General features: G+C 44.3%; 1 protein-coding gene across 2 annotated transcripts in view; it reads right to left on the minus strand.

Moving 5' to 3' along the window:
• Positions 1 to 19,849, minus strand: part of CACNA2D3 (calcium voltage-gated channel auxiliary subunit alpha2delta 3) — a 662,271-nt gene that overhangs the window by 23,419 nt on the left and 619,003 nt on the right. For both annotated transcript variants that reach the window (XM_075287892.1, XM_075287891.1), the window contains 5 exons: positions 19,603 to 19,673; positions 15,734 to 15,809; positions 14,618 to 14,670; positions 10,947 to 11,002; positions 6,034 to 6,145 (listed from right to left, as the gene is read on the minus strand). In XM_075287892.1, the coding sequence (XP_075143993.1) occupies positions 6,034 to 6,145; positions 10,947 to 11,002; positions 14,618 to 14,670; positions 15,734 to 15,809; positions 19,603 to 19,673 (368 nt within the window). The remainder of the gene's footprint in view (positions 1 to 6,033; positions 6,146 to 10,946; positions 11,003 to 14,617; positions 14,671 to 15,733; positions 15,810 to 19,602; positions 19,674 to 19,849) is intronic.

Here is a 19,849-nt window from a genome sequence, read left to right on the forward strand (position 1 = left end):
GGCTTCCTGTTGGGTGCATTTGCAAAATAATGGATGCCTTGAGATCAGTTTGGACTGCACTCTGAAAGACACAAATGTTTTCTTTACAAATAAAAAAAGATCTTAGTCGCCTTAAAATGCTATAATTTGCACTTGACTCAGTTTCCAATGGGTTGTAGACCAAATGCTGCATTATGTGGTTATTTTGGAAAGAGATTCCATGTCCTAAAATTACCCTCAAAACCTGAGGTCTTAAATCTGCTCTTGTCATGTTGAATTAGGATAGTTGTATACCCAGAATGATGTTCAGGCACAGCTATTCCACATTCAATATTTCCATACAAAGTATGGACAATACAGCACGGGGAACCGACGGCTGCACCCGCTATAGACGTTAGCAGAGACGTCTACTACTAGACCTTCCGAAGAGACCATCCACATATCCTCCAACTAATCTAATAACGCTCAATTAGTAATATTAGGAGATCAACTAGTCCCAGAATGTGGATTCATCATCTTCACAATGATAGTAGAAATACAGTTGTGAGATTCTAGTTGGATGTTGCTTTAATACTTATGTTTTAGAAAAAGTCCCCAGGTAAGTAAAAATCTATTCTTGAACCAAGCCATCCCATGTGCCACCATGTTATGATTTATATGTCATTGTATATGGAAGATATTCTTCATAATACGTGATGTACAATTTTGTGTTGTCCAATCCGTAGAGAATCTGATAGGATCTGAATCAAATTATAATACTATGGAAGTCTATGGATGCCCCATTATGACTCCATAAGGTTGGGGGATTTTAATATGGCCATATGTATGATTCTTTATAGAAATAAAACTTGCTTTTGCAAAAAATTATGAGATCCTATGAAAATTAAATATTTTGGATTATGTTTTTACCTCCATGCATATAAGCAAATTGATTATCATTAGAGATGAGCGAACAGTGTTCTATCGAACACATGTTCGATCGGATATCAGGGTGTTCGCCATGTTCGAATCGAATCGAACACCGCGTGGTAAAGTGCGCCAAAATTCGATTCCCCTCCCACCTTCCCTGGCGCCTTTTTTGCACCAATAACAGCGCAGGGGAGGTGGGACAGGAACTACGACACTGGGGGCATTGAAAAAAATTGGAAAAAGTCATTGGCTGCCGAAATCAGGTGACCTCCATTTTAGACGAATAGTGGATTTCAAATCCGGGTCATATGAGAATGTGAACTTTGTGACTATGAGACAGGGATAGCTGTACAGGCAGGGATAGCTAGGGATAACCTTTATTTAGGGGGGAATGTTATTAAAAATAACTTTTTGGGGCTCTATCGGGTGTGTAATTGTGATTTTTGTGAGATAAACTTTTTCCCATAGGGATGCATTGGCCAGCGCTGATTGGCCGAATTCCGTACTCTGGCCAATCAGTGCTGGCCAATGCATTCTATTAGCTTGATGAAGCAGAGTGTGCACAAGGGTTCAAGCGCACCCTCGGCTCTGATGTAGCAGAGCTGAGGCTGCACAAGGGTTCAAGCGCACCCTCGGCTCTGATGTAGGAGAGCCGAGGGTGCACTTGAACCCTTGTGCACCCTCGGCTCTGCTACATCAGAGCCGAGGGTGCGCTTGAACCCTTGTGCACACTCTGCTTCATCAAGCTAATAGAATGCATTGGCCAGCGCTGATTGGCCAATGCATTCTATTAGCCCGATGAAGTAGAGCTGAATGTGTGTGCTAAGCACACACATTCAGCACTGCTTCATCACGCCAATACAATGCATTAGCCAGTGCTGATTGGCCAGAGTACGGAATTCGGCCAATCAGCGCTGGCTCTGCTGGAGGAGGCGGAGTCTAAGATCGCTCCACACCAGTCTCCATTCAGGTCCGACCTTAGACTCCGCCTCCTCCAGCAGAGCCAGCGCTGATTGGCCGAATTCCGTACTCTGGCCAATCAGCACTGGCTAATGCATTGTATTGGCGTGATGAAGCAGTGCTGAATGTGTGTGCTTAGCACACACATTCAGCTCTACTTCATCGGGCTAATAGAATGCATTGGCCAGCGCTGATTGGCCAGAGTACGGAATTCGGCCAATCAGCGCTGGCTCTGCTGGAGGAGGCGGAGTCTAAGATCGCTCCACACCAGTCTCCATTCAGGTCCGACCTTAGACTCCGCCTCCTCCAGCAGAGCCAGCGCTGATTGGCCGAATTCCGTACTCTGGCCAATCAGCACTGGCTAATGCATTGTATTGGCGTGATGAGCCTTCAAGCGCAGCCTCGGCTCTGATGTAGAAGAGCCGAGGGTGCACTTGAACCCTTGTGCACCCTCGGCTCTGCTACATCAGAGCCGAGGGTGCGCTTGAACCCTTGTGCACACTCTGCTTCATCAAGCTAATAGAATGCATTGGCCAGCGCTGATTGGCCAATGCATTCTATTAGCCCGATGAAGTAGAGCTGAATGTGTGTGCTAAGCACACACATTCAGCACTGCTTCATCACGCCAATACAATGCATTAGCCAGTGCTGATTGGCCAATGCATTCTATTAGCCCGATGAAGTAGAGCTGAATGTGTGTGCTAAGCACACACATTCAGCACTGCTTCATCACACCAATACAATGCATTAGCCAGTGCTGATTGGCCAATGCATTCTATTAGCCCGATGAAGTAGAGCTGAATGTGTGTGCTAAGCACACACATTCAGCACTGCTTCATCACGCCAATACAATGCATTAGCCAGTGCTTAGCACACACATTCCAGCCAGTGCTTAGCACACACATTCAGCTCTACTTCATCGGGCTAATAGAATGCATTGGCCAGCGCTGATTGGCCAGAGTACGGAATTCGGCCAATCAGCGCTGGCTCTGCTGGAGGAGGCGGAGTCTAAGATCGCTCCACACCAGTCTCCATTCAGGTCTGACCTTAGACTCCGCCTCCTCCAGCAGAGCCAGCGCTGATTGGCCGAATTCCGTACTCTGGCCAATCAGCACTGGCTAATGCATTGTATTGGCGTGATGAAGCAGTGCTGAATGTGTGTGCTTAGCACACACATTCAGCTCTACTTCATCGGGCTAATAGAATGCATTGGCCAGCGCTGATTGGCCAGAGTACGGAATTCGGCCAATCAGCGCTGGCTCTGCTGGAGGAGGCGGAGTCTAAGATCGCTCCACACCAGTCTCCATTCAGTTCCGACCTTAGACTCCGCCTCCTCCAGCAGAGCCAGCGCTGATTGGCCGAATTCCGTACTCTGGCCAATCATCACTGGCTAATGCATTGTATTGGCGTGATGAAGCAGTGCTGAATGTGTGTGCTTAGCACACACATTCAGCTCTACTTCATCGGGCTAATAGAATGCATTGGCCAGCGCTGATTGGCCAGAGTACGGAATTCGGCCAATCAGCGCTGGCTCTGCTGGAGGAGGCGGAGTCTAAGATCGCTCCACACCAGTCTCCATTCAGGTCCGACCTTAGACTCCGCCTCCTCCAGCAGAGCCAGCGCTGATTGGCCGAATTCCGTACTCTGGCCAATCAGCACTGGCTAATGCATTGTATTGGCGTGATGAAGCAGTGCTGAATGTGTGTGCTTAACACACACATTCAGCTCTACTTCATCGGGCTAATAGAATGCATTGGCCAATCAGCGCTGGCCAATGCATTCTATTAGCGTGAACTGAGTTTGCACAGGGGTTCTAGTGCACCCTCGGCTCTGCTACATCAGATTGCTACATCTGATGTAGCAGTGCCGAGTGTGCATCAGATGTGTAGTTGAGCAAAACTGACTCAGCACTGCTAAGTCTCTGCATTCGCATAGGAATGCATTGGCCAGCCTTCAGCCAATCAGCGCTGGCTCTGCCGGAGGAGGCGGAGTCTAAGGTCGGACCTGAATGGAGACTGGTGTGGAGCGATCTTAGACTCCGCCTCCTCCAGCAGAGCCAGCGCTGATTGGTCGAGTTCCGTACTCTGGCCAATCAGCACTGGCCAATGCATTTCTATGGGGAAAAGTTAGCTTGCGAAAATCGCAAACTGACATTTCCATGAAATAAAGTGACTTTTATGCCCCCAGACATGCTTCCCCTGCTGTCCCAGTGTCATTCCAGGGTGTTGGTATCATTTCCTGGGGTGTCATAGTGGACTTGGTGACCCTCCAGACACGAATTTGGGTTTCCCCCTTAACGAGTTTATGTTCCCCATAGACTATAATGGGGTTCGAAACCCATTCGAACACTCGAACAGTGAGCGGCTGTTCGAATCGAATTTCGAACCTCGAACATTTTAGTGTTCGCTCATCTCTAATTATCATGATAGAGATACATACTGGAGAGTTGTTACAATGAGCGTCTCTCTTTTTGGTGGAGTTTTTGGAAGTCTTGTATTGCATTACACAGACAACCCATTGAAAGGGGCACTGTGCAATACTTCATTTCTTCTGTGATGGCACTGCAAGCAAATTGAACCTTTACTACCAAGTTCTTCAAAGATTATGTCTATCCAGATCCTGCATATCCTGAATGTTACCATTCCATAAATGTCTGACAAGCCAGCCATTGCTGTAATATCTAGAGCTCCACCTATCTCTACCAAGAAGAATTACGGATTATGGATGGGTTTATATTGGTTATTTTATTACCTGTGATCAATAAAAATTAACCTTACACTTGTGTTCCTTGGATATCCATCGATACAAGTTTGGATTGGACATTCCCTACCACTAGAGATGGGCAGATGTTACAAGATTCAGTTTGCAAATATATTCAATGTTTGTCCATCTGTTTTGAAGTGCAGTCCAATCCAGAATTTCTATAAGTACCGGTATATTCTGGAGCTTCTTAATATATTAAGTGGTGACCCAGAAGAGGTTCAGAAACATAAGACACACTTCTTCTCACCTTGCCTCCCCTGGGCTCCCTCATGGTGTCTGTTGCTTTCTTGGCATCCTCTTCCAGTCTCCCGCGTGATGTCACAGGCTCCGGGGAATCGAGGTCTGCAATTGGGCCTCAGAAGTCACATAGGGCATTCTGACATCATGACACTTTAACACAAGGGAGCTTGGTAGAGGTGAGACACATATTATTCTCTGGGGTCTGAAGAGAACCCAGAGTATAATCGTGGTTTGTGGGTGGCAAACGCCAAAACTTTTGGAAATTTCAAGATGAATATAGTTCATTCCAAATGCTCATCTCTACCTTCCAGTGAGCACACTAATCTTGGAGTAAAATACAATCTCACCAATTCCAGATGATCACAGCGATCCCATTAGGGATTCAATTATCAAGGGATTCAAAATGGAGAACCCCTGTAAAAACCTATTGGAATAGATAGAAGAGAGTCCATGTGCTGATATTACTGCTGATATTTTGATCATGACACTCTTGTTTTTCCATTCTTCCTTAAAACCGGCCAAGCATTATAGACATTGCTGTCCGTGCAAAATCCTCAGGTGAGACACCAGATGGTGAAGTTTCAGGTTTACAAAGACAGCTTATAGAAGCAGAACGTACCGAGGAAGTGAATCAAGAACTTGTATACAATCTGTTTTAGCAGCTTAGATTTAACGGGAAGAGGGAGGCATAGTCTTGGAGAACCACGGGGTCAAGGGAGGATGTTTCTAAGTGCGTGATAAGTGTATGTTTAATGTACGATGGGAAGGAGCCAATGGGCATTGGGGCACAGAGGTGAGTTAAGGTCTTTGAACACATTGGATTAACATGAAAGTTGATTGATCCATATCTATTTCATTGCAATCACTCGGAGATGTTGGTATAAGTAACCGTTTGGATTTTCTGTAATTTTCTCTTGAGATCATATGCTGTATGTTGAAAATGTTTTTGATATTATGCGGCAGCGGAGCTGACCACATTTACAGGGCATCTTTTTTTTTTTTTTTTTTTTTTTTTTTTACAATTCCCTGTAAAGAAAATAAAAATCGGGGGCCTGTGATGGAAATATTTTACAAGCGAGACCTTGGAATGACTTAGAATTAGAGAGGTGGCATGTTACTCATTAAAAAGCCAATGTATGGCTTCTCATACTACGCAAAAGCAGCTGTTGGTGAAAGACTTACTTGGTGCAATCGTCACAGTTAATGGTGCCCGTTGTCTCCTTTATGGTCCGCTCAGATACAAAAGCTGGATACTCGGTATCACAAGGCTCCAGGGTCTGCTTTAGCCTTTGAGCTGAAAAAGAAATCACACATAAAGGGGTTTTCCAAAACCAAGATATTGATACCCAAAATCCAGCATCCCATGATCAGCTGTTTGACAAGCACTGAATACCAAACATAGTGCCCTATATTGTGTAGGGTCTGTGATTGGTATTGCACCTCAGCCCCATTCACTTGAATAGGACTGAGCTACAAACAGGTCCATTCACCATCTACTCCCCATTTTAGTCTAGGAACAATGTCCTACAGAAGGCAAGTACAACCTATGATTTACTAAGTAGTTTTTGACTACACTACCCTCCAAGTCTGCTCATCTGAATAACATATAAGTTAGCTCTTGCATACAATTCGCATGTCCATCATAATAATGCTGTATATAATGGCATCTAAGTTTTAGAAAATCTGGATTTTAAGTTCTGTATGCTAGATCTGCCTTGGCATGAAATAGGGTTGAAGTGGACTGCTCAAGGTCTTGAACACCACCCAAACATTCATAGGATCTATGATTCCTTTACATACAGCATTGATATGGCCCATTGCCCAGCTTTCACCCATAAGGCCAGCGGATGGAGGACAACGTCTAAGGGCACCATGTCACTCTTCATATCATCATAAAACGTGTTGGCGTCCAAGACTTCTCATTACACATTTTGATATATTGGTAAGATCAGTAAATGTTAGGAGGAGAATGAGAAACAACTGATAATTCAGGAGACAAGATGAGGCATGGAAGACATCCAAGTCCTATGTTTTGCATAGTGCAGCCAGTTGCCTTGCTGTATTGAGCCTTGTCTACACTACTTCACCGGGGCCAAGTCCACAACTTGTTACTGATTAAAGGACGTTAACAAAATATACAAGTCTTAAGACTTTCTTGAGACACTACAGCCTCAAGTAGAAAACTGGTTAAAAATAATCTTGTATTTTATACAGGACTGACTTTATTCATCCATTGCCTTGCATTGTGATATTTTCCATTCACAGTATCTTACACTATGCCAAATGGCATCTAAGTATTGTAAGGTCTGGTTGGAAGAATTATATGGATAGAGCAATTCTGTATAACATGAAGACCTTGGATTCTACCTTGGGGGACATCTGGGGGTCTCTTAGTAAAATACTTCACCACAATGCATATTGTAGCGGCCATTAAAGGGATTCTATCATTAGATTCCCATTTTTTCTCCCTAACACATAGGAATAGCCTTAAGAAAGGCTATTTTTCTCCTACCTTTAGATGTCTTCTCCGCGACGCCACTCCGGTGATATTCTCGGTTTTCTGCGGTATGCAAATGATTTTTCTCGCAGCACTGGTGGCGGTTCCCCAGCGCTCAAACAGCACTGAGGGCGTCACCACTGCAGCTTGAAAAATCTCCAGCACTGCCTCATCTTCCTCTGGAAAGCCTCTCTGCCACGTCTTCTTCCTGCGCTAGTCTTCAAAATCCTAGGCATGTGAAGTCAGCTTCGCCCGACTGCGCATGCCTGGGATTTAGATCCAGAAGGCACCAGAAGAAGAATCATTGCAGAGGACATGGCAAAGAGGAACCAGAAGAAGATGGAGGTAGTGCTGGAGAGTTTTCTCGCAGAACACCCCCAGTGCTGTTTCAGTGCTGGGGACCACCCTCAGTGCTGCGAGAAAACTCATTACCATAGTGAAGAAACTGGGAATATAGACTGAACGGCAGCGCAGTGAAGACATCTAAAGGTAGGGGACGAATAGCCTTTCTTAAGGCTATTCCGATGTGGGTTTAGCTAAAAACAGGATTCTAAAGATAGAATCCTTTTAAAACCAGGGGCAACATGGTGGCTCAGTGGTTAGCACTGCAGCCTTGCAGCGCTGGAGTCCTGGGTTTGAATCCCGCCAGGAACAACATCTGCAAGGAGTTTGTATGTTCTCCATGTGTTTGCTTGGATTTCCTCCCATTCTACAAAGACATACTGATAGGAAAAAAAAGTACATTGTGAGCCCTTTAAAACCAGAATAAAACTGGAATATTTAGGTCGAACCTGGCTCGGAACAAACTGGTTTGTACCTCTCTACTTGCTATATAGTTATCAGGGGAAAACATTTTGTATAACTCATGATTTATATCTCTGCCCATTCTGGGGATAGGAGTCCACTGGGCGGTCCTAGTCGGTGATTGACAGCTATCTGTCTTGTACAGCAGATTTCCTGATCATGATGTGTAAGAGTTCTACCCCGAACAAAGATGCCGACCCCATATGTGCTCATATAAAAACTGAAATTAATCAGATTTATCAGTACAACAGGCCAATGCCATTTGTGCTGCAGGGGGCAAATTTTTGTAAATGACTTTAATAATCGGCTCCTATTTTTCTTCTTTTCTTGGAAATACATATGCAGTAAATCAGACTGTGGTCTATAACATTAGATGTGCTCTATTTTCCTCTATCAGTGGAAATACCTAATCTTTACTTGGGAAATTGTACTAAAACTTTTGTGCTCATAGCTGTCTGTCCGCATCTGTTCCACATTTCTTGCTCATGTGCAGGGAAATAGACTTTTTCAGAACATTTGAAATGCATTGTATGAATACTTGTGTAATCGACGGGCAAGGGATGAGTAAGAGATGATTTCCAGTTACTAGGCCAAGCAAGTAAATCAGGGGAAAGGACTTCCAATTTATAATAGACATAATGATCGTAGCGATGGAAGTCAGGCCAGTAAAGTCTATTGTACAGTAACTGGCCTCGGGGGCTTCAGCTCGATTGTCCTTTTTTGGACAGACCACAAAATTTTGTGTTTGAAGTGCAACGGGCTGCGATTCCTGTCCCATATTTCTATAACTAAGGAGGAGAATAGAATCAATTCTGTATATTATATAATATAGACTGGAGATGTAGAACAGATGACACTAGATTAGAGTTCAGGAGTCAAAGTGAAATGAAAAAAATGAAGGGAAGTTCCCCATGACAATGGTGGCCAATATATTCTTCCCATAAAATGGTAGCCAATATAAACACCTTATGAACTCAGTGACATTCCGCCATGGCTATAGTTTGGTTCCTCCTTGTATAGTCCTATGTTTACAATAGACTGTAGTAGGGGGGCGACTTTTATGGCATTGAAAGTTCAAATTATATTGTATTAAAGGGAGTCTGTCACTAGAACCCAGCATATCAACCAAGCCATGAAGATAGATAGGCTAGGGTAACCTGAATCAAACCTTATTTTCCCCTTGTGAATCACTGCCTCTGTTGCTGATATGTTGCAATTTTTGTCAATAAACAAATGAGCCGTTTCGAGCAACAAGGATTTTGCTGCTTACCTCCAAGGAGCTCATATTGATGAAAATGGCAACATCTCAGCAACAGAGCAGTGTGCCACTAGGGGAAAACACTGTTTGAATCAGGTGACCCTAACCTATGTTTCTGCAGGGTAGGGTTGTTATGCTGGTTTCTGGTGACACTAACCTACCTATCTGCAAGTTGGGGTTGATATGCTGGACTCTGGTGACCCTAACCTATCTATCTGCAAGTTGGGGTTGATATGCTGGTTTCTGGTGACACTAACCTACCTATCTGCAAGTTGGGGTTGATATTATGGACCCTGGTGACCCTAACCTATCTATCTGTAGGGTAGGGTTGATATGCTGGTTTCTGGTGACACTAACCTACCTATCTGCAAGTTGGGGTTGATATTATGGACCCTGGTGACCATAACCTATCTATCTGTAGGGTAGGGTTGATATGCTGGGTTCTGGTCACAGACTCCCTTTACATTATAAATATGTCTTACTCACTATACAATTTGCAAATTTTCACACTTTGCTTTTAATCTTTTACATCCTTTTTGGTAATATTTGGTATTTTATAGTCATATGGGCACCTCCAATACATTGGCTTTCCATGATTTATCCAACTCTTAGAAAGCCCATTCAAAGTTCAAGCCCATGATGATACAAGAGATTTGCATGACAAAAAGCTTTCTTAAGGGTGCATTCAGACTACGTAACGCCGGGCGTGTATGAGAGCCGTACACGCCGGCATTACGGCAGACTGCCGAACACATCCCATTCACTTCAATGGGAGCGCTCGTAACAGCGGCGTTTACGAGCGCTCCCATTGAAGTGAATGGGAAGTGTTCGGCAGTCTGCCGTAATGCCGGCGTGTACGGCTCTCATACACGCCCGGCGTTACGTAGTCTGAATGCACCCTAAAGGGGACCTAAAATTTTTAGAAATAAATTTAATTGTTAGGATGCGTTTACATATACATTCTGGCCTTTGTATTTTACCATTTGCATAGAAGAACTGCAAGGAATCTGATTTCTGAATATTGGCATCCAGTATGGCCTCGTACCTGTCAAGGGTCCGGTAAGAAAAATAATGCAGGTAATGTTCTTTGATTGAGCTCCTAGACATGTCTAGCACTGGACACCACCGCAGATTCCACACGAAACTACAGGATTATGGGGCCACACAGTGGCTCAGTGGTTAGCACTGCAGCCTTGCAGCACTGGAGTCCTGGTGTTCAAATCCCGCCAAGGGCATAAAATCATCTGCAAGGAGTTTGTATGTTCTCCCCGTGTTTGCATGGATTTCCATCTCATATTCCAAAGACATACTGATAGGGAAAAATGTACATTGTGAGCTCTATGTGGGGCTCACAATCTACATTAAGAAAAAAAAAAAGAAACTACGGGATTAGTTTTGCCACTTTTTTATACCATACCAAAGAGAAGGGCCAACGGATAACGTGACAACGTGAAGACACCAGGATTGGTCTCAAGTGTTTTTTACAGTTCCTACTTGTTTTAGTATGATAAAAGAAGAAAGAGATTCCAAAGTTACCTTTCACAGAATGGCCTGAGTTCCACCAGCTGCATAGATTAAACTCCACCAGGAATCTACAGAAGACATAGAAATGTGATTGTACGTTCCGCTTTGGTTATTTTAGATCTTTTAGCTGCAGTTATTATTGATATATTGTTGCATATTCAATGGTCAGCTGCATAGCACCTTCGGCCAACAAGTGTTAGCACCTTCCCAATTCACATTAATGCTTCAATCATACTTATAAAGAAAACACCAGTGTTTACGTAGGTATAATTGATTTGTGAGTTACAAAAATTTAACTTTTTTCGAAATTGCAGCAGGTAACCTGCAGATATTTTTCTGCAATGTATGGATGGAATTAGCCAGAATCCCATCTACTTGTCTAGGTTATCAGATCTTATGACCTATCCTTAGTAAAGTCATAAATGTCTGATCAGTGGGGGGGGCCAACAGGCAGCCCCTGCACTGTTCACCTGTTTGGAGCTGCTTCTGGCACCAGTACTGTACATAATACATAGTCGGAAGCAGTTAAACCTGTTCTCTTCATGGTGCCTGGGCGCCGATACTGCCGTTGAAGTCAATGGGAGCTTAGCTGCAATAACGGAGCCCATCCAGTATACAGGGATCGGAGCTTTCTGCTTCCAAAATTGTGTATAGTTCGGGTGCTATAAGCACCATAAGTTTACTCATAACTTTAATCGAGTTGAGATCAATTTTCTGGATATCACACTCACAAGCAATGTCCCATCTAATAATGTTTCCACCAAACTTTTTAAGAAGAAGGAGTCTGGTTACACCATTTTACATGCTAGTAGTTTACATCCATAACACACTATCAGGTCTACAAGGGTCTTACAAGGGTCAGACGAGCCTGTTCACATGATGATGATGATATGCTTTACAAAGCAAATTTGCATATAGTAGACCGAGGGAAAGCAGTTTTCCAAATTGGGTGTTACATAGGGCAAGGAAATTGGTTAAACAGAAAATGAGACTCATACACATAACAGCTGTGATATTGATTTTCATTTGTCTTGGATACTTTCTTAGATTCCTTATGATTTCTTACATGCAGGGCCGCCGATAGGGCAGTATTACCGCTACTGGTGTCAGGGGCCCGGCCAAATTGAAAAATGGGGGGGGGGGGCCGGTTTTGGCCGGCCCCCTGGCGCCCGCAGCAGCAATTGTGCCCTGGGCCGGCGTCACTATAGTATAGTCGGACAAGTGCCGGGGCCCACAGAGCCTCTTGGGGCCCCCCGGCACTTGCCTGTCCCGATTTCAGCTCATCGGCGTCCGTCGGACGCCGTTGAGCTGAATACACAGGCGATTAAAGCAGGAGCTCAGCTCAGCTCCTGCTTTAATGCTGCGCCCGGCTTCGGCGTGCGTCATATCGTGCGTGACGTCACGACGTCACATCGCGCTTACACCTGTAAGTGAGGGGAGCGTCAGAGAGAGGAGCGGCGAGGGAGCGATGAAGGAAGGGTGAGTGTAAATAAGTGTTTGTTTTGTGTTTAACATAATGAAGGGCGCCCATGAAACTGGGGGGCAAATGAAGGGGAGGGGGGGGAACGGCATGACACTGTGGAAAATGAAGGGGGTGGGGAAAGAATGGCATGACACTGGGGCAAATGAAGGGGGGGATGACATTACACTGTGGCAGATGAAGGGGGGAGAATGGCATGACACTGGGGCAGATGAAGGGGGGGAGAATGGCATTACACTGGGGCAGATGAGGGGGGGGAGAATGGCATTACACTGGGGCAGATGAAGTGGGAGAATGGCATGACACTGGGGCAGATGAAGGGGGGGAGAATGGCATTACACTGGGGCAGATGAAGTGGGAGAATGGCATGACACTGGGGCAGATGAAGGGGGTGGGGAGAGAATGGCATGGACACTGAGGCAGATGAAGGGGGAGGAATGGCATGACACTGGGGCAGATGAAGGGGGAATGACATGACACTGGGGCAGATGAGGGGGGGAACGGCATGACACTGGGGCAGAGATGGGGGGACATGAAACTGTGGGCAGTTAAAAGGGGGAGAACAGCATGAAACTGGGGACAGAGATGGAGGGGGGGACATGAAACTGTGGGCAGATGAAGGGTGTATATGAAAGTGGGGGAGAGATAGAGGGGGGACATATAATTTACAGGTAATTTACAGAAAAGTGGGCGGAGCTAAACTTGTTGTGGCACGCAGAGCGCGCCACACATTTTCTCCCTCTTTCTATTCTTCAAAAGTTGGGACGTAATACATAATTGGTATGTCACAAAATAAAGTGGTGTTAAAATGGGGGGGGGGGGGGCAGACACTTGGGGTGTATGGGGCCCCAAAATTCCTGGTGGCGGCCCTGCTTACATCTCCTCATATTTTACATGTATAATATTCCATGAGACCAGGAGGAGTTCGCCTTTGTTATACAGGACATACGGGATATACACGGCTAATTGTATGCAATACAACTAGTCACTTTCAAATTTCCCGCAATGTTTTATGATGTCCAATCACACTTCTCCTATTGGTCAAGTGATCTGAATAAGCACGGTCATTCTTCGGGACTCTGGATGATGATCTCGTATCATGTAACCGATTTGTCCGCAACATTGCGGGAAGAAGAAGTTTCCTTCATATGGGTAGGAAATTTTTATTATTTTTCGATTTGCAGGTGTTCTTGGTCTTCATTACATATATGTACATTACATTACTTCTGTATGCCTTGATGTTATAATTGGTGAATAATATATTCTGGTATACTGGGCCTTCCTCTTCTTTTTTCGTCTGGGACATACAGTGCATTGGTTGTGGAATTTCCTACACAGAATTTCCATCAAAATCCACCAAATCGGCTTGTGCTGAGTGCAGATTTGTCATAGATTTTGCTACAGGTGAAATATGTGAAACTGACACATTGCAAGTAAAAATTTCAAAAATTTGCAAAATTGGCAATTTTCCAAAACTTTCTTATGCCAATTGGTGATGGAAATTTTTTTAATAAATTCTCCCTTAAATTGGGCCTGCTTAAAGAGCAGATATGGGACACTTGTATACATCTGAAAATCTAAATCTATGGAATACATTTCCGTAAGGGATATCTCTGCCCTGCTGAGCTTTAGCCACTAAGTTTTTTCCTTCTTGTTTTACCAGTCGGTGTGATCTCCAGATTTTTAGCTACATTATATTCTGCTATCACATCTCCATCAACTTTAGTAGGTTCAGGCAAAGTATATATTCGGAGAAGATATCAAAAGACAAAAAAAATCAGTCGGGAGTTAAGTAAAAAGACTCCCATAAAACATTTGTACTATTGAATAGTAAGAATTGTATGCAGTCGGACAGCACAAAGCCGGCGTCTCGCTGACACCTGACAGCTCGTGTTGAGTCTGACATGAGCATCTAAGAAACTATTTCACAGAACATGAAATCACAAAGTAAGAGAATGAATCATCTGGATGGCTTGATGTGTCAATGGAAGCCCACCCAGGCAGCAGACGGACATTACCCACCACAAGACTGTAACCACCATCAGTCTATTTCCTTGTATCTGTCCACATTAGGAGGACTGCACTGCACTTGATGTGTGTGGTAAGCACATGCTCTCCGCTTTTTTTTGCTAATTTCTGTGATGCAATAAACATGCTTAGAGTGCGGGGTTGACGTGCCTTGTAATGATAAAAATAGACTTACAGGATAAGCTCTGTCATTATCCATTTTACAGCAGCAAACAAGGCATGATAGGGCTGGAAAAGAGCAGAAATGTACAGTAATGATGTGGAAAAAATGTCTTTCATCTGTTCATAAGACAAATACACAACCTCCTCACCTGCCCAGAGTACACATTTTACTGAAGAAAGCAAGCTATGACTTTAAAGAGGCACGATGGATGGTAGGGAGGTGCCGTCAGATCCCACCGCTAAGACCCTCACTCCTCCCATAGAGCTGAATGGAGTGGCAGTGCCCATGTGTGACCACCACTCATGACTCCTGTTCTTATGATCTGTTATGGTCACCGCAGTGGGATCCACAGTGATTAGACACCTAGCCATACTAACTTTCCAGGAACATCCAGTAGGCTCCCAGAAAAAAAAGAGGAGACCTCTTAGACAAGAATTGAAGAACTGACAAATCTCTAGCTGAAGTCTCCTTCCAAGCCCTTTTCCATATCCATTTCTGTGCTTGCACTGGAAAGATGCATCACACTAAGCCCTGGCATCCAAATACAAAGGGACAGTGCCACACAGTACAAAGGGGGCATGACCTCTAAAAGAAGCCTGGTCTGCAACTCATATGCCTCACTCTCCACACTCCTGCAATGGCACCCACTAAGGACTTTAGCTAGAGGGAATGCAACAGTAGCAGTTGTTACTAGGCCCTGGACTCTGAGAGGGGTGCCAAAGCTACCTATGCAACAATAAATACATCATATTTTAAAAGGCACAAGGTAGGGACCCCCTTACAGATTTCGCACTTGGTGCTTTAAGTTATACCTCTGGTGGCAGATATTATGTTTGTGGAACATCCCCTTTAACACAGGAAATAGCATCACTTACCTATACCTCACAAAACAATTGCAAAAGTAGAAGCGTCAATGGTTCTAGGATTGTGAGGATTGAGTGTTGGGTGCCAAAGAGGCAACAACGTAATTCTGCCTTGGTGTAATCTATAGTTTACTGGAATAAATTTGGCCCAAAATGAAACAAGTGGACGAACCCTGGAACCTTCTCCAATCTCCAGCCCTAACAATAAACAGGGTATGGTGGAGTATGATAGGATAGGGATATAAGATATGGAAGATATACTTACATCGAGCAGGCTGTGGGCGCTGTCACTGCTCTCCTTATTAGTTCTGCACATGGCTTGGTAGTCATACAGGGTTATTCTAGGGAAAAGGAACAAATTGCCTTTAATGTAAAGGTCCTATTCCACATATAGATGATTGGTAGAATTTAATAACAATGTATCAATAACAATAATAAACTTAATGATAATAAGTTTTATTTATATAGCGCCAACATATTCCACAGCACTGTACAATTTGTAGGCTTCAAATACAGACAGAAAGATACATTACAAAGAAAGTCGTTTCACACAATGGGACTGAGGGCCCTGCTCGCAAGAGCTTACAATCTATGAGGTAGAGGGGGTGACACAAGAGGTAGCAGGGGCGGCATTACTTATACAGAGGTCAGACAATGTTGTAATAGAGGTGACTGTCATTACACAAGCATAAAACTTTATGAGCCATCACCAGTTGTGTCCTTTAACATGTGGATGGAGATTGGACATATAAAGTTAGCCTGAAATGGCATCATATCATGTGGGGAAATGTGGGAGCAGGGACAGAGGAGGGTTAAATTTTGGGGATTATAATTATGGTACGGAAGGGTTTACATTAGGAATTGTGATAGGCCTGTCTGAAAAGATGCGTCTTTAGTTTGCACTTGAAGCTGTAGAAATTGGGAGTTAATCTGATTGTCCGGGGTAGAGCATTCCAGAGAAGTGGTGCAGCTCGGGAGAAGTCTATTAGATGGTGGAAACAGTAGTAGTTCAGTCTGAGAGAGATTCAGTTTCAGATAGAGCGAAGACATGATGTTTGAGACAGCAGAGAGACAGTCGCTGGTGTTCTGTATTAGTGCAGGGGTGACGTCATGGGAAGATGTGTATAATTGGGTGTCATCAGCATAAAGATGGTACCTGAAGCCAAATCTGGTGATGGTTTGTCAGACCCCAGAGTATAATAATTGGAGAGCGAGATGGGATACAAACATAAAAAACACTGTCACTTACCAATCCCGGCCCCTGCCAGGATTGGTAAGTAAATAGGGCCCGTTACCAGCTGGAGTAACTCCAGCTGATATCGGCCTGTTAAGAAAAAAAAAACGCAGCAGTGGCGGCTGTCACCGGGCCCCTAATGTCCTGAGCCCCGTTGGCAGCTGGTAACCCTGCTACCCCGATAGTTATGCCACTGGTAACACAATGGGTGGCTGAAGTATGGTATTAAAAAACTAGCACTAGTGACACTTGAAAAGCTAGGGAGATCTGGGGCTAGAGAGGCAAAGACTACAGGGCATCTACCCTGTACACGGGGACTTGAACCAGGCAAGATATAAGGCTGTACATAGTCCAGTTTTATTGTATAGAAAATCCCTAATCTTAGCAACGTCTCTAGCAATTTCACTCTTTTAGCCTTGAAATACCTGGACTGACAAATGACGCTGAAGACAATAAGAGCAAAGTAAAAAAATATTTCAGTACTTAGATCAGCTTTGCTATGGTGGCCCCATGCTAACACTGCAGAGAGTGTACAGAGTCATGTTTACATTGTATACTCTGTTAAAGCTTCAATGTCGTTTGACAAGGGAAGAGGAAATTTGAGTAATTACCCAACTACAAAGTGTTTCCCGGCTTTTGATGTTACTGTTACATTCAGTCTCTTGAGTTACTGCAGAGACGTAAAACCTGTCGCGTCTGATGGAATATTTACGTGGTGACGATATAGTTATTGAAATATTACAAATAAAAAACTATATTTATGCAAATGGTATGGCAGGAAAAAAAAGGTGTTTACATAGAAAAGTTCGACAAAAAGGTCACTTAAAAATTAATTCAGGAGAATGATATAATAGAACCCCCCCCCCCAAAAAAAAAAAAAAAAAAATAACTGACTTCCAGTCATAGCCCTACATATTGTATTACATACCAGCCCTTCCTGGGGAGGCTCCAGGCCTTACTTTAGAGGGGTTACAGGTTTTCCTGCAGGGTGTTCCCAGGGGGTTGTGGGGGGCTTGGTAGTTCTAGCTGTGGCCCCAGTTGCGGCCGGGGTGTCTGGCGCAGTGGCAGAGGGTGCGGCATCTGGGGTGATCAAATCACAGAAGGATTTTCGTATGGTGGACTCCACAAAAAGGGAGGTGTATGCGTGCTTCGAGGGGTTATTGGGGGCCTATTTGAAGCAGGTAGAGCAGGAAAAAATTTGGAAAGCAGAATATGTGGAAATGAAAGAGTGAAGCCCAATGAAAGTAAGAAGGAGGAGGAGGAACATCGGAGTTACTACCTTATTCCTTAGACCTTCTCAAACTGGTTACAGGCCTTTGCAATTCCGGCCAGTGTGAGTGGTGAAAAGGTGACGGAGAATTGCTCGGGGGGTAATGTGGGGCTCCTGTATGACGAACACTTCCATTAATGGAAAGTGGTTTGTCACTCTCTATGGTGGGATCAAAAGGACATCAACTCCTAGATGAAGCTGATGGCAGCCCTTAGGGAAGGATGGTAGTCAGCCCTTTCGGGACACAGCTGGCAGTTTGGGCTCAGCAGTAGGACGGTCTGCTGCAAGTGGGTGGGGTTGCTGCTGGCAATTTAATGAGGGCCAGTGCAAGTTCGGCAACAATTGCTGTTTCAAGAATGAATACTCCGGTTGTGGTGGTGTGCACGCCCTCTCCCGATACTTTAAGAAGGGAAAGGGGGTGATACTGACTAGATGAGGGGAGACGCTGGTGAGGCGGAAAGGATGTCGGAGTATCTTGCGCTCTATCCAAATAAATCAGCTCTGTTGCAGGGTGGGTTTTCCCAGGATTTTTGGATCCCATGTACTAATTTGGGTGGGGGGAGAGAGCCCTGGAATTTGGTATCTGCCCTGGCTCACCCCGAGGTGTTGGGGTAAAAGTTGCCGAAAGAGGTGGAAATGGGGCGTATGACAGGTCTGTTTGCCTGCCCCCCGATGGTGAACTTGCAGATTTCCCCCCTAGGGGTAGTCCCAAAGAAGGAGCCCAATGAATTCCACCTCATTCATCACCTGTTGCATCCCGAGGGTGGGTCAGTTAATGACAGCATTGACCCTGATCTCTCTGTTGTATCTTATGTGTCTTTTGATGCTGCGTTGGCGTGGGTTCGACGATACGGTAGGGGTACTTTGCTGACCAAGACTACCATTGAGGTGGGCCTTCCACTTCATGCCTGCCCACTTCTTGTCCATCCAGATAGCTTCCATTTGCTGAGGTGTAAAAGGCAGGAAGGTTATTATGTTGATAAATGCCTCCCTATGGCCTATTTGATCTCGTGTGCTTACTTTGAGATGTTCAGTACCTGTTTTGGAGTGGGTGGTGCAACTAATAATCATACAGCAGAAATGGCCTTTTAGTGTTTGCTCCTGCAGCTCCTAATTAAAGGGATAGTGTACTTTGGACAACCTCTGTTGGACAGGTACCATGACAATAAGTGGATTAAAGAGCATCCTTCTGGTAGGACCTCCAGTGATCAGATGTAATCTGTGGAGTGAAACAAAAACACTACATTTCCCTGCAGCACCACCACAGGATAAAAAAAGCATTACAATATTCCTATAAAAAATCAAAGAGCTGTCTTTGTAATGCATTGATATGCTTGGCCTTCTAAAATAAGGCTAGTCTTCCCTCTACGAGGGTCCTTCACAGACATGAATCTATGGTTAATTCTGTAATAGGGTATCTAAACTGGGTTTTCCAAAACAGATGGCCCCTTACATGTCTAAAAAAAGGTGAAAGTAAACATAATTGGGACTTTTTCAAAATAAAAGGCTTTTCCTTGGTAGGCAATGACTCATCAGTATTAAAGTAGGCACATTCAATGGTGGACATATATTTTATAGTATCTGAAATTCTGACAGTGCAGACCGTTCCGTTCCTCATCACAATCCTTACCTTTTAAATGAACCCATTGTTAACAACTTGTTCATCACAGCACCTTCAATTTCTCCAAAAAACCGCCCAGTCTGGGGAAAAGTGAGAAGGAATAATAAATTAGTACAAGTACTTGAGAGCAGTATGAAATACAGCGATGTAGAGCCAAGCATTACATTTTACACAAGGCGACCTCTGACATGATCCACCTAAGTGCTCCGAGCTGCCTGTTCAGTTTCACTGTCGGAGCTGAGCAGAGTGATTGACA

Source organism: Leptodactylus fuscus, chromosome 9 (genome assembly GCF_031893055.1).
Source record: "Leptodactylus fuscus isolate aLepFus1 chromosome 9, aLepFus1.hap2, whole genome shotgun sequence".
Classification (NCBI taxonomy): Eukaryota; Metazoa; Chordata; class Amphibia; order Anura; family Leptodactylidae; genus Leptodactylus; species Leptodactylus fuscus.